This window comes from Mus pahari, chromosome 12 (assembly GCF_900095145.1).
Source record: "Mus pahari chromosome 12, PAHARI_EIJ_v1.1, whole genome shotgun sequence".
In the NCBI taxonomy this organism is placed as follows: domain Eukaryota; kingdom Metazoa; phylum Chordata; class Mammalia; order Rodentia; family Muridae; genus Mus; species Mus pahari.
Genome location: NC_034601.1, coordinates 31,592,580 through 31,604,681, shown reverse-complemented (window position 1 = coordinate 31,604,681; position 12,102 = coordinate 31,592,580). Strand labels below are relative to the sequence as shown.

General features: G+C 41.6%; 1 protein-coding gene across 1 annotated transcript in view; it reads left to right on the top strand.

Annotated features, from left to right (window-relative positions):
* Cd86 (CD86 molecule) overlaps positions 1–10,898 on the top strand; it is a 24,554-nt gene extending 13,656 nt beyond the window's left edge. Inside the window, exons 4-7 of the mRNA XM_029544759.1 lie at positions 351–483; positions 9,140–9,233; positions 9,718–9,758; positions 10,787–10,898. Of these exons, the coding sequence (XP_029400619.1) occupies positions 351–483; positions 9,140–9,233; positions 9,718–9,735 (245 nt within the window). The 3' untranslated portion in view covers positions 9,736–9,758; positions 10,787–10,898. The remainder of the gene's footprint in view (positions 1–350; positions 484–9,139; positions 9,234–9,717; positions 9,759–10,786) is intronic.
* Positions 10,899–12,102: the final 1,204 nt, after the last annotated feature.

The window sequence follows — 12,102 nt, the reverse complement described above, 5'->3', positions numbered from 1 at the left end:
AACAATAAATACTAGGCCAACCAGGGGTACATGGTATAATACCCTGTCACCACACACACACACACACACACACACACACACAGAGAGAGAGAGAGAGAGAGAGAGAGAGAGAGAGAGAGAGAGAGAGAGAAAGAGACAGAGACAGAGACAGAGAAACTCAGAGACACACAGAGAGAAGGAGAGAAGAAGGAAGGAAGGGATAGAAGAAGGGTAGAATGATGAAGGCAGGGAGGGAAGGAAGGAAGGGAAGGAGAAAGGGAGGGAGGGAAGGAAGGAAGGAAGGCAAGCCGTAAATTTGAACCTTTCATAAATGAGTTTCTTACTAATGGAAAACTTGTGGTCATTTCTAGCTCTTCCAGAGTCCCAACCTGTTCAAAAGTATTGGCTCGAGACTGGAGCTTCCATTACTGTGCTCCTTGTCGTGCTGCTGCTGATCATCCTAGTGGTAAAAATCTATCACAAGAAGCAGGACCGGCCTAGCAGGTAATGAGTGTCTTTGTCCTGTCTGAAGATCACCATGTAAAATGTGTTTCTAATGAGCAGAGGAGGTGAGAAGGTAGCTCGGTGTTGCATAGCAAGTTCAGTCTCCAACACTGAAGAAAGTGTTTTTACATGAGAATATGAAACAATGGGTTTTGTTGTGACACTCACACATGCAAATGCTCTACTTTGCATACATTTAGCTCCTCCTTGTCATCTCCTGTCCCCGCCCAACACACACACACTCACACATACACACACACACACACACACACACACACACCAGTTACCCTCTTTCTTCTTGATAATTCTACTCTCAGGAGATAGATGGTTGTTGCTCCATCCTCAGGCTCTTACATTCTTTCTGCCCCATCTTCTGTGAAGGTCTCTGAGCCTTGGGGTATGGATGTGCTGGTAGATAATGATGTCTCATTGATGGCTAAACAAAGTCACTTATTTTCAGCACTTTGAACAACAATGTGTCTCTGCACTAATCATTACCCTCTCTGATAACAAACCTCTCTGGCTGGGAGCAACATAAGTCTACGGATATAAATATAAACAATTACAAGGCAGGTTGATAACATAACCATTTAATAGAACAAGATCAGTAGATTCTCTCCTAGGGTCTGTGACTTCCTCCATCCACTTCACAGTACTAGACATGAATCCCCACAAAACAGACCCCAAATCCCACTGATAGACCAGTTGGTAATATCCATAAAGTCACAGTTGTGCAGTGGGCAGATTTGGTCTGGAAAGCAGGTGTGGTAGCATGCAGAGACCAGTGCTTGCTAAGGCCACTGATTGCTTTTCTCTCTGAGCAGCCTTTCCAGCACCTTCTAGCACTGTGAAAGCTATCTGTCAGGGAGATAGCTGGGCAGTTCAAAATTGATTTCTTCATGACTTGAAACTGTAGGACCCCCTCGTGAGGAACTCCCTCGGGTCCTCAGGTCACAGGAATGAGGGTGTCCCTCGGAAACACGATAGAAAAGCGTCTTGTGTAAACACACGAGGTACTTTAATGGCAGAGCTCTGGGTGGACTCGTATCTCACGCAGGAAACAGAGAAGTCGACCCAGACCCTCAGAAGTAAGGGGTTTTTATGGGGTTAGGGTCGTGGGGGGGGGGACGGGGAGAGTTGGTGCAGCCACAAGTGATTGGCTCATTTGGGGGAGATGCCTTCTTGCCAGATGGTTTATGAGCTAACCCTGAGAGCCCCGGCTGGCTCTGGCACTCCTTTCCCTTATCTTTATGGTCTTGTTAGTCTTAGCGGCCTTTTCACAGTGTTCGGCCTTGAGCCTTTGAATTTTCCTTTCAGTCTCAAACATAGGAAGATGGGTGCCTGGCTGGGGCAACTGNGATAATTGCCTAGCTAGCTGTCAGGTGGAGGAACAGAAGACCCTCAGCTGCCCTAAGAGAACAAAGCTCTTTGCTTGTTTTTTTGTTTTTTGTTTTTTGTTTTTTTTCTCCTAAAGTTTGTTCACATCCTCTAGGACTTGTCTGAACATAATCAATGGAATTCTTTGTGTGGATCTTCAAGCTATTTTCATTAGAGGCATATCTATTAGGGGATTGGGGATTTGGGAATAAGGTATGTTGTCTTGGGTTTGGTGTGTGTGTGTGTATGTGTTGCTTTCTTTTTTTTTTTTCTGCACTGGGTGGGTCTTACATATGCAAAGTGACCTGCTGATTGACATGCCTGCCTCCTTTCTTTTATTTCCTTGTCTGTTGTTATTGTTGTTGCTGTTGTTTTCAGGTCACCTCCTTTCAATGGAGGTGTTAACAATGTTCAGGGGAAGCCATGTTCCCCTACTCAGTTCAGGTGTTCCTGGATGAAAAACCCCAAACCGGGTCTTTGTGTATCTTCTATGGAACTGTCCTGTCCCATAAAGAGTCCCCAAATTGGGTCTTTGTGCATCTTCTATGGAACTGTCCTGTCCCATGAAGAGTTGATGAGGGTTTTCTCCATGCAGTAGACTGTCTCCCCACCCTGCTGGCTTCACAGTTCAGCAGCCCTTTAGCTTTGTGCAGTTGCATTTGTCACGACACTTTAGGGGAACGCACAGGATAAACACTCAAGATGGGTCCAGGCAAGATGCGTTCCCCTAAAGTGTCCATAAAGGCAGTTTATTTTCATTAAGATCTTCACCCATTTTAAATAGAGTTTTCTTTACAAGGTGCAAAGTAGAGATCTAGTTGTGGTCAATACATGGATATCTAATTCTCCAGGCATCATTTATTCTCTTCTTCTCTAATATATGTTTTTATATTTGTTTAAAAAAATTAGCACGGGCTAATTTCTAAGTCCTTCATTCTGTCCCATTGACCTGCCTGTCTAGTTTTGTGCCAGTATCATGCTAGTTCTGTAGCTGTGCCTATACAATATGATTTAAGATCAGATATTGTGATATATTTCAATTATGTGGAGTTTTTTCTATATCAATTTTATGGATTTCTTCCTATTTATATGAAAATATCATTGTCAGTGTATTGAGATGGAGTGGAATCTGTACAGTGCTTTTGGTAATGTATCCATTTACCACCATTTTCCAGCCTGCCTGTGAGCATGGAGAGTTTCTCCTTCTAGTACCTCCTTACAGTTCTTTTTCTCTTCAGTGCTCTAGTGCTCTCATTTTGAGGTCCTTCACCTTCTGAGTTAGGTATACACCTAGGTTTGTAGTCGTTGCTTGATTGTATTTGTTGTTGTTGTAGTTGTTGTTTGTAGTTGTTGTTGGGGCTTTGTTGTTGTTGTTTGTTTTTGCTAGTGCTAGTTGAACTCAATATGTAGACCAGGCTGGCCTCAAACTCACAGAGGTCCACTTGCCTCTGCCTTCCAAGTGCTGAGATTAAAGGTGTGCACTAACATGCCCTGCAAGACAGCGCCACGTCATTGTTTTTCCACGGTGTACACCAGGCTAGCTAGCCCATGAATCTGGAGGAGTCTCCTGTCTCCCAGCTCCCACCTCCCCACAGAAGCATCGGGGTGGCAGATTCTCCTGCTCCTCATCTGTATTTTACATTGGTTCAAGAATTTGAACTTGGGTCCTGGTGCTTGTGTGGCAAGCCCTTTCACCCGCCTAGCCCTCTCCAGAGCCCCTGATGCTCCTCCTCAAGCCTTACCTCCCTTTTCTAGTCTAGTGACTTTCCATGGGACTTTTAAAATCCAATTCATTGGGTTTTCATTTCCAGCATTTCTGTTTATTTTCTTTCTCAAAATGTGTTTGTTTGTTGAGTTCTTCTATGTATGCTATTGACTTTCTTATTCGAGTCCTGAATTAATTTCCTTAAATAATTGGGTTAGCCGTTTAATGCCTTCTTAGAGGTCATTAATTGTTTTTTTGTAAGCAGGCTTTTTGATTATTTGCCCAAAATATCTTTGTGTTCACAAGTTAAGGAATTATGATCTTTTAGAGGTACCATGCTGCCACCTCGTTTTAATGCATTCCTTTTGCCTCTGGGTGTGGTGTAATATCTATTGGGATGGATGTCACTTCTGCTTTTATTTGGGCGTCTGCTGGTCAGGCAGCTTTCCCCTGATGGCGCAGACTCCAACAGCACTTAAAGTATTAGAGAAGCAATTAAAGTAATTAGAGAAGCAATTAAATACTTTGTAATACTTTAATTACAAGTAGAAGCAATTTCTAGATGTGAATGAGAAGCTCCCCAAGTTTCCTTTCTCAGTGGAATGAACAGCTTGCAACAAGAACGAAGGAAAGATGGAACAAAAAAAAAAAAAAACAACTTTCTTTCCCCAGAAGGAAACCAGAAATATTCAAAACTAAATAAGAAAGTCAAGGATGATATGTGTACATGCAAGAAAGAAGTTGGAGGGGGATGTAGAGAAGCTAAATGTGTATGTAAGATGGTCACACTAAACTATGTTATTGGAAGGCAGAAAACAAGAGAGCATAGCACATAGATGTCCCCCAAAAGAATGGGGTACAATTATTGATAGCAAAAAGTTATGCAGTCAGACACTTGGACATGACAGTGAGTTTGGTCAAAGAAAGGATCCTTGACAGATCCAAGAAGGAGACATACCATGAATAACCAAGCCATGTAGATATACAATGCTCATGAATTTGAGTTCTGTAATAACTTTCTTTGCTTTGTGGATTCTTCTGATCTCTACTGCAATAAGTAAATTAGTATCACTTTTAAAGCTTCTATTTCCTATACCTAAAACTATCATGTATGTGCATTTTGCACTCATGTACATGTGTACTGCATATCTGCCTGGTACCCTTAGAGGTCAGAAGAGGATGCCAGAACCACTGGAACTAGAATTATAGGTAACTATCAGCTACCATGTGGGGGCTCAGAACTGAACCAGGGTCTTTGGCTAAAACATCCAGTGTTTTTAACCAATAACCCACCTCTCCAGACCCTCTATATGTTATCTTATAAGGCAAAAATTTATATGAGCCACAGAAACTTACCCAGGTAGGTTACAAAGCTATGCTAAAAGAAAGGAGAGGCATATGAGATTTGGAGAAAGCTCAGTCATCATTGTTGGCTTTGAACTTGGAAAAAGAAGGCCATAAACAAGGGATTCGAATCACTTCTAGGGGCTAGAAATGGTTCTCACTTGGTAGCTAAGAAATGAGAAGTCCATTCAGCTCTACAACCTCAAAGAACTGGATTCTGTCAACAGACCAATCAGGAGTGAGCATGACCCACCCACAAAGACCTAAGCTCATTGACAGCCAGTACGAATACATCCCCGAATGGAACTTCCTCCAAAAATGACATAAATCCACTTCTCAGAAGAGAGAACCTTCAAAACAACTAACCTGGCATTAAAAGTCCTGTCCAGGGTTCATTTGTTAATTCTGCCTTGGCTATGTACATTTATTCTATTTAGAGCATTTAAATACTAAAAAGGAAATACCAAGTCCATTCTAGGTGATTTCTTACCCCAGTCCTGGATTGATAAGAAAGAAAAAGGAGGACATGTGTAATTATGAATTATTGCCTGTGTCTAATTTGAAGTTATCCTATCAGTTTGTTCATTTGGGAACTGGCTTGACTAAAAAAAAATGTATATATTAGTGTGCATGAAGCTAATAGCTTTTACAGTTTGCTTCTATACAGCAAAATTAGAAGAGCCTCTGCTCTTATAGTTACTTTTTATGTTTTGGCGACAAGGTCTCACTACATAGCTCTAGCTAGCTATCATGGACTTTACTAAGTAGGCCAGGCTGTGCTTGGTCTCACAGACATCTGCATCACTCATTCCAGCTGTTTCATCTGTATCTCTTGCCTCTGCTTCTTGAGTGCTAAGGCTGAAGGTTTATGCTACCATATCAGGCTAGTTAAAATTTCTTAAAGAACAAGTGTCCTTTCCAAAGGACACTTCATCATCATTTAAACAGAAACCTCCACAGAGTTTAAAAACTGAAAGTTGGGGATCTCATCATATTTCCACTTCAAAATACGGAAGTTAACGTCCATTGCAAAAGTGTGTCACATGTTGTATCTTTTGTCTGCTTTCATTTTTAAACTGAGGCTTCTTGTAATTATGCTGCCTTTGCTATGGTTATGAAAAGATCATTTGATTATTTTCTGTTCTATATTTATCTGGGACACCTTACCGAGCTATAAAGCACCATATTTTTAAAGAGGAATCTAGGCAATTATAAAAATCTAATCAGATTTATAAAGAACCCAGGAGCTCAAATAAGAAACAGCTCAAATGCCTCAGTTCCTTTGTATGACTAAAACAAGATATCAAAGACTGGATAACCTTAAGGGAAAGTTTATCATGGTTTATGGTTTGGGGCAGAACAGGGTCAGGCAGCTATGTTGTGCTGCATTGTGACATATAGATGGTAGAGTAAGAACAGTGTGTGTGAATGTGTGTGTGTGTGTGTGTGTGTGTGTGTGTGTGTGTGTGTGTGTGTGTGTGTGTGCAGAAGAGATACTAAGGTGAGGAGGGGGCATTATAACAACCTGCTTCTACAGTTTCAATTCCTGAGACCTAACTCACTCCCATGGGCTGCACATTAATTCTCCCAAGTGTGGCCCCATGACCAAATTCCCTCCAATCAGTTCCCACCTTTAAAGGTTATGAAACTTGTTCTTGCCCCCACAATGTGCTTCAAATGGCATGAAACCTCTAAGGCTAGACCACATTGAAAACAAGGCGTCAAATAACCAAAGAATGCTCAACCTGAGAAAAGACCTAAGGAAGAAAGAGTCTGCTCTCAAATACCGGAAGGAGTAGCTGTCTCCAACCACAAAGATCATACTCAAAACTGTAGTCCGAAATGCATCTCAGAAGGAGAGACTATGTAATACGAGGGCATGACAGCCTGTCTAACTACTGATGCTCTTTTGAAATTGTATGGAAGAAACCGACTTTCCTTTCCTCTCAGCTGTTTCTTGAATTGCTCCCTGATGCAAACATCTAAAAAACAAGCAAAATGTGTGTGCAACTATTGTTTCCAGACATTGGACATCAGCAACAGAAAAACATAAATGCAACTATGAGTAGAGAAATAGTAACATTATGATTGCTCACAACATAGTCAATGGCTGCGCTGCTCCAAAGTTATGGGGATTCCTGATTAAAATCCAGTCATATAGTACAAGTATGCTACACCACGTAAAACAGGAAGATATTCTAGGAAGATAAGAGAATTAAACACTCAAAATCCCCAAGGAGTAACAGTCATAGGAACAGACTGAGAGAAACCCGATGCGATCCTATCAATGGATATAGAAAAGGCTTTTCACAAAATTAACACCCATTCATACTTTTAAAGAAGAAAGAAAAATGTTCATGAATTAGGAATTCAAAGAGGATTTTCTCAAACTAACAAAGGACATCTACCAACATCATTCTGATAGCATGGTATGATAAAGGAAAATTGCTCTTCTCCTAAGACTGGGAAGAAGGCAAGGATGCCCCGTGGTTACTGCTTTTGTTTAGCATCGTGCTGGAAAGTCCTAGCCAGAATGGTAAGATAAAAAAAAAAAAAAAAAAAAAAAAAAAAAAAAAGGAAAGGGGAAAAATATTTCTATCTTTGAGGCAAATAATATGATCATGTTTAAGCATATAAACAGCTATGCGAATGAATAAGTCAGAGGAACAGAGTCTTACTTTGCAAGGTCAAAAAAAAAATCAAGGTCGAGTGTACTCTCTAACAATAAACACTTAGAAAATGGGGTGTTGTTTGTTTGTTTTTCAAGAAAGGCTGTCCTGAACTCACAGAGCTCTGCCTGCCTCTGCTTCCCAAGTGCTGAGAGTACGGGCGTGCGCTGCTACCACCACGACCAGGCCAGATGAAATGTTTAACTCCAGTTTCTAGGATCATCAAATCATAATAAAGTTTTGGCTATACATTTAACAAGACAAATGCAAACATTGCTATTGACAGAAATTGAAGTAGACCTAATTAAATGGAAGCATATACTGGGTTCATGGACTAGGAGACAAAATATTATTAAGATACAAATTTTTTCCAAATTCATTAATGGATTGAAGCAATCTAAATCCAAAGCCTGGAAGGCTTATTAGTAAAAATTAAAAAACCAAACCTATAAAGATAGGGAGGAATGCAAATAACCCACAGCTGGTAAAATGATTTTGAAAATTAAGAGCAAAAGTGGAGCCAGGCATGGTGATACAGGGCTATAATCCCAGCAGTCAGGAGATGGAAGCAGTTAGACTGAGTTTAAGTCCAGCCTGGCCTATATGGTAAGACCTGTATCTCAAAAAAGAAGCAAAGCAAACAGTTCCAAAAGAATGGCCAGAGACTGTGTGACGTTGGTAAAAGGACAGAGATACCAGTCAATGAGGGAAAGGGGCAAAAAAGAAGATAAAAATCAAATGTTTAATTGCTTTTGATATGAAAACCATGCTGAGAGGGCAATATTGTCAACTATTGGTAATGGAATAATTAGAATTCAGGAGGGAAAATATGATTTACACAAAATAGGATAAATTATAGACTAAATAAAGGAGCTAAAGTTAAACATTTCTGAAAGAAAAATATCTTTGCATCTTTAGGTTAATTAAGCAAGTACGAACAGAAAAGGGTAAATGGATATAGTAAACTCCATCAAAATTAAAATATTTGTCCATTGACTTTGTCAAGAAAACAAAAAGTCACAAACTTAGAGAAAATATAAATATTTCTACATATACACTTGACAAAGGATATATATATATATATATATATATATATATATATATATATATATAAACATGTAGGGAAAAACCAGGTACAGTTATGTAGGGAAAAACCATCGAGCCATAGAAACCAATTTCCAAAGCTGTATGCTGAACGAAGGCAAGAGAAGACTGCATTGTGTAATCCTGTTTATCTGAAGTTTGAGATAAAGAAAAGCTAAACACATCAACGATCAGGAACAGCAGGGTGGGATAAAGGGGTTGTCTGAACGGACTCAGAAAGGGAAGTTCCATAATGCTTTCTGTCTTGCTTGTGCCAGAGTTATATACCATAATCACTTGTTAAACTTATCAAATCTTTTTCATGGCTATACATCCGTGAGGGTGGTCATTCTCGAATGTGCACGCACATTGAAGAGAACACCAGCGACAGGAAGTGTTCTGGAAGACTCTATTTGGTAAAGGCTGCATCACAAAACCACCAGGGTATTGTTGAGTGGTCCTTATGCTTTCATTTCAGGCCCAGCAACACAACCCATACGTTAGAGCGGGATAGTCATGCTGACAGAGAATCAATCAACCTGGAGGAACTTGAACCCCAAATTGCATCAGCAGTAAGTTCATTCAAAGAGCAACTCGGCCTTCGGGGAGCTAGCTGGCCAGAGGTTTCCTACGTTAGCCTGTCTGTGCAACCAACACATGATAGTGTTGGGCAGCACCATCTGCCCAACCCTTCTAGGCATCAGCCTTGGGATTGATTTTCTCTCCTCTCCCTTCTAAACCCATATATAACCCCCCCCCCCCACACACACACAGGAAACTTTTTCCTGGTCATCAAATGACTGGTAAAACTGAATGTGTTAGCCTCATGCCTCTCTATTTCAGTAAGGATATCACTATATGAAGGTGGGATTATGTCCAACATTAGAACTTAAGATACAGTCATCAAAAGAATACTTTTATCCTGGGGATGCGGAAAAACTTCCCAGCCCACACTTGTAATTTCTCTCTGAGACCCAAGAGTCTAATGCCTCACGTCCCCTCTTTCTCTGTCTGAGGGCTTTCCTGGCTTCTGAAGTTGTTTTCGATCTCTTTCAGAAACCAAATGCAGAGTGAAGGCAGCGAGAGACTGAGGAAAGGTGAGTCTTGAAACAAGTTTGATTCCCCCCAGTGCCTGTAACCTGAGACACAGCAGGGACTTAGGATAAAGTTAGCGGGGATGGAGGGGAGAAAGCAAGGGAGAGCAGGGAGGAAAGTGGCCATAAACAGGTGGCAGTGTCCACTGCACAGTGCCCAAGGGCATGCCGAGTCAGTCGAGGAATAAGCGGGGAGTGATAACACGTTCCCTTTAGCCCCAGTGCCTTTGCTCCTGCTATGCCCAGCACTTGGAAGTATCTTCTACCACCTCCCCCCTACCCCCCCACTCCCCCACCCCCACCCCCACATTCTTCAGCTCTTGCCCTTCTCAGCAATTAGCACTTTCTTAAAAACCTTTCCCTAAACTCACTGCACTCTATAGATGACAGGAACCTCAGCAGCTGAAAGCAGTGTTGTGCTGCGGACCCCAGAAGCTATTACAACGCTGGGCGTATCTAAAGGTTTCTGGTGACCAGACTTCTGACAGCATGACAAAAATCGGGTTGTCTGTTCCTCCATCCACACTGAGGAGCTGGGAGCCCAGGGACACCAAGACATTGACTGTCTGGTTATGGGGACGAGTGCTACCTACAGTTAAGAGCCTGGTTGAAGAGACAGGTTATAACTCCAGGATGCAGGGGCCATAAAGAGCTCTGGCACTTACCAGGCACTAGCAACAAGTCTCACCCCTGGAGTTCTGCATAAAGAGCTACTGGTGAGGTGCTACTGACTATAAGACTGGGTTCAGAAATGATCTGGAAAGGCCAGCAGAGGGAATAGAGGAATCCGCACAATGGCAGAGTGAGGACCAGCAAGCATCAGGCCAAAGCAAAGGGTAGTTGTTGCGGGAAGCCTGGGTAACAGAGTGTAGCCTGACTGGCTTTCCCCGGTCTTTCTCTTCCTGTCCTGCAATACTTTGTTTCCATTAACAGCATTACATGGTCTCCTACTTGTGTCTTATCTTTGAAATCTCACCCAATCTTTCCTCCTCTTTGTTTTTTGTTGTTTTTTTTTTGTTTTGTTTTTTCAGAGTTTAAAATCTCTGCGCCTGAATTAAGAAGCCCAGAGTTGCTCACAATTCAAAAACGTCCTCAGATGACTGGAATTCTACAGCTGAATAATTAAAGAACAAAATCCACAATCGTGTCCATATTTTATCCTGTTTCCTTTCCAAGTTTTTGGGCAACCTCTTTGATTTCTCAGAAGACAAGAGAATATAATTGTTAGATTAGATGATGCTCTGAGACATCCTCAAGGTAAAATGGTCCCAATAGGGGTAGAATAGTGCCAATTCTGTCCCCTATGCCAGGAGCAGACATTTATTTTTGTCTTGCTCTGTTTAACTCAGTACACACTCATAGGCCAAGTGTACTGAAATGGCTTCTTTCCCAGTAATATCATTTTGGATCAATCTCTCCTACTTGAGATCAGATTCTTCTTCTAATTTTGCATAGTGTGTTTTAATATGGAGCTCCTTGTTGTAGGAATACTGGCTTTTATCTGTCTTGCACACTTGCATATACAAGTATACTAATATACTTGCACCTGGACAGCTACCTCTTCAGTCAGGATGGGAGTGGTATATTTGGTGATGTTATTTGATGTGTTCGTGTTGATATCTTAAAATAGCAAAGAGCATATACTATAGTAGCTCAACTACAATGATCTAGAGAAAGACCCAGATAAGAAACACTGTCCCTCCATCAGGGTCAATAATGAATACAATGACCTAAGTGATATACAGGTGACAGCACAGAGTTCTCAGTTCTGGGAAATCAAGAAACACAAATATGGAACCATCTCTAGATCCAAGAGCCACTCCGACCTGGGCTGCCACAGATGCTGGAAGACTCCACCTGCCCGGGCAGCAAGTCACAACTTAGCAGGCAGCACTGGAGAAAGCAAGATGTACTGTATGCCCTGAGTCTGATATTTCCTTTTGAGAAAATGGGATGCTGGGAATGGTCTGGAGACTGCTGTGCAAGAATAAGATAGCCAAACACTCGAAACCAGGGGAAATCACTAGAGTCCAACCAACCAATGTTTATGGAAGGATTGATCTGCCCAGTCCATTGAAGAGTCAAGAGACTAGAGATAGACCAGTGTGTCTCAATGGATGTAGATATCAGCCACCTCGGTGCTTAAAAGGTGTTTTATGATCTCCATGTTTCAAATTCATCTGGATGTAGAGCTAGTGAGAGAGCAGTCACATTCATGAAAGGCTCGGACTCTTTCAGCTCGTGGCTTGTGTGGAAGGAGGGAAAGCAGAAATCGCAACACTCTGAGACTACCTTAGTCTGCAGATACCCGAGTGGGTGTGGCTTGGCCCTTCAAAGAAAGACAACG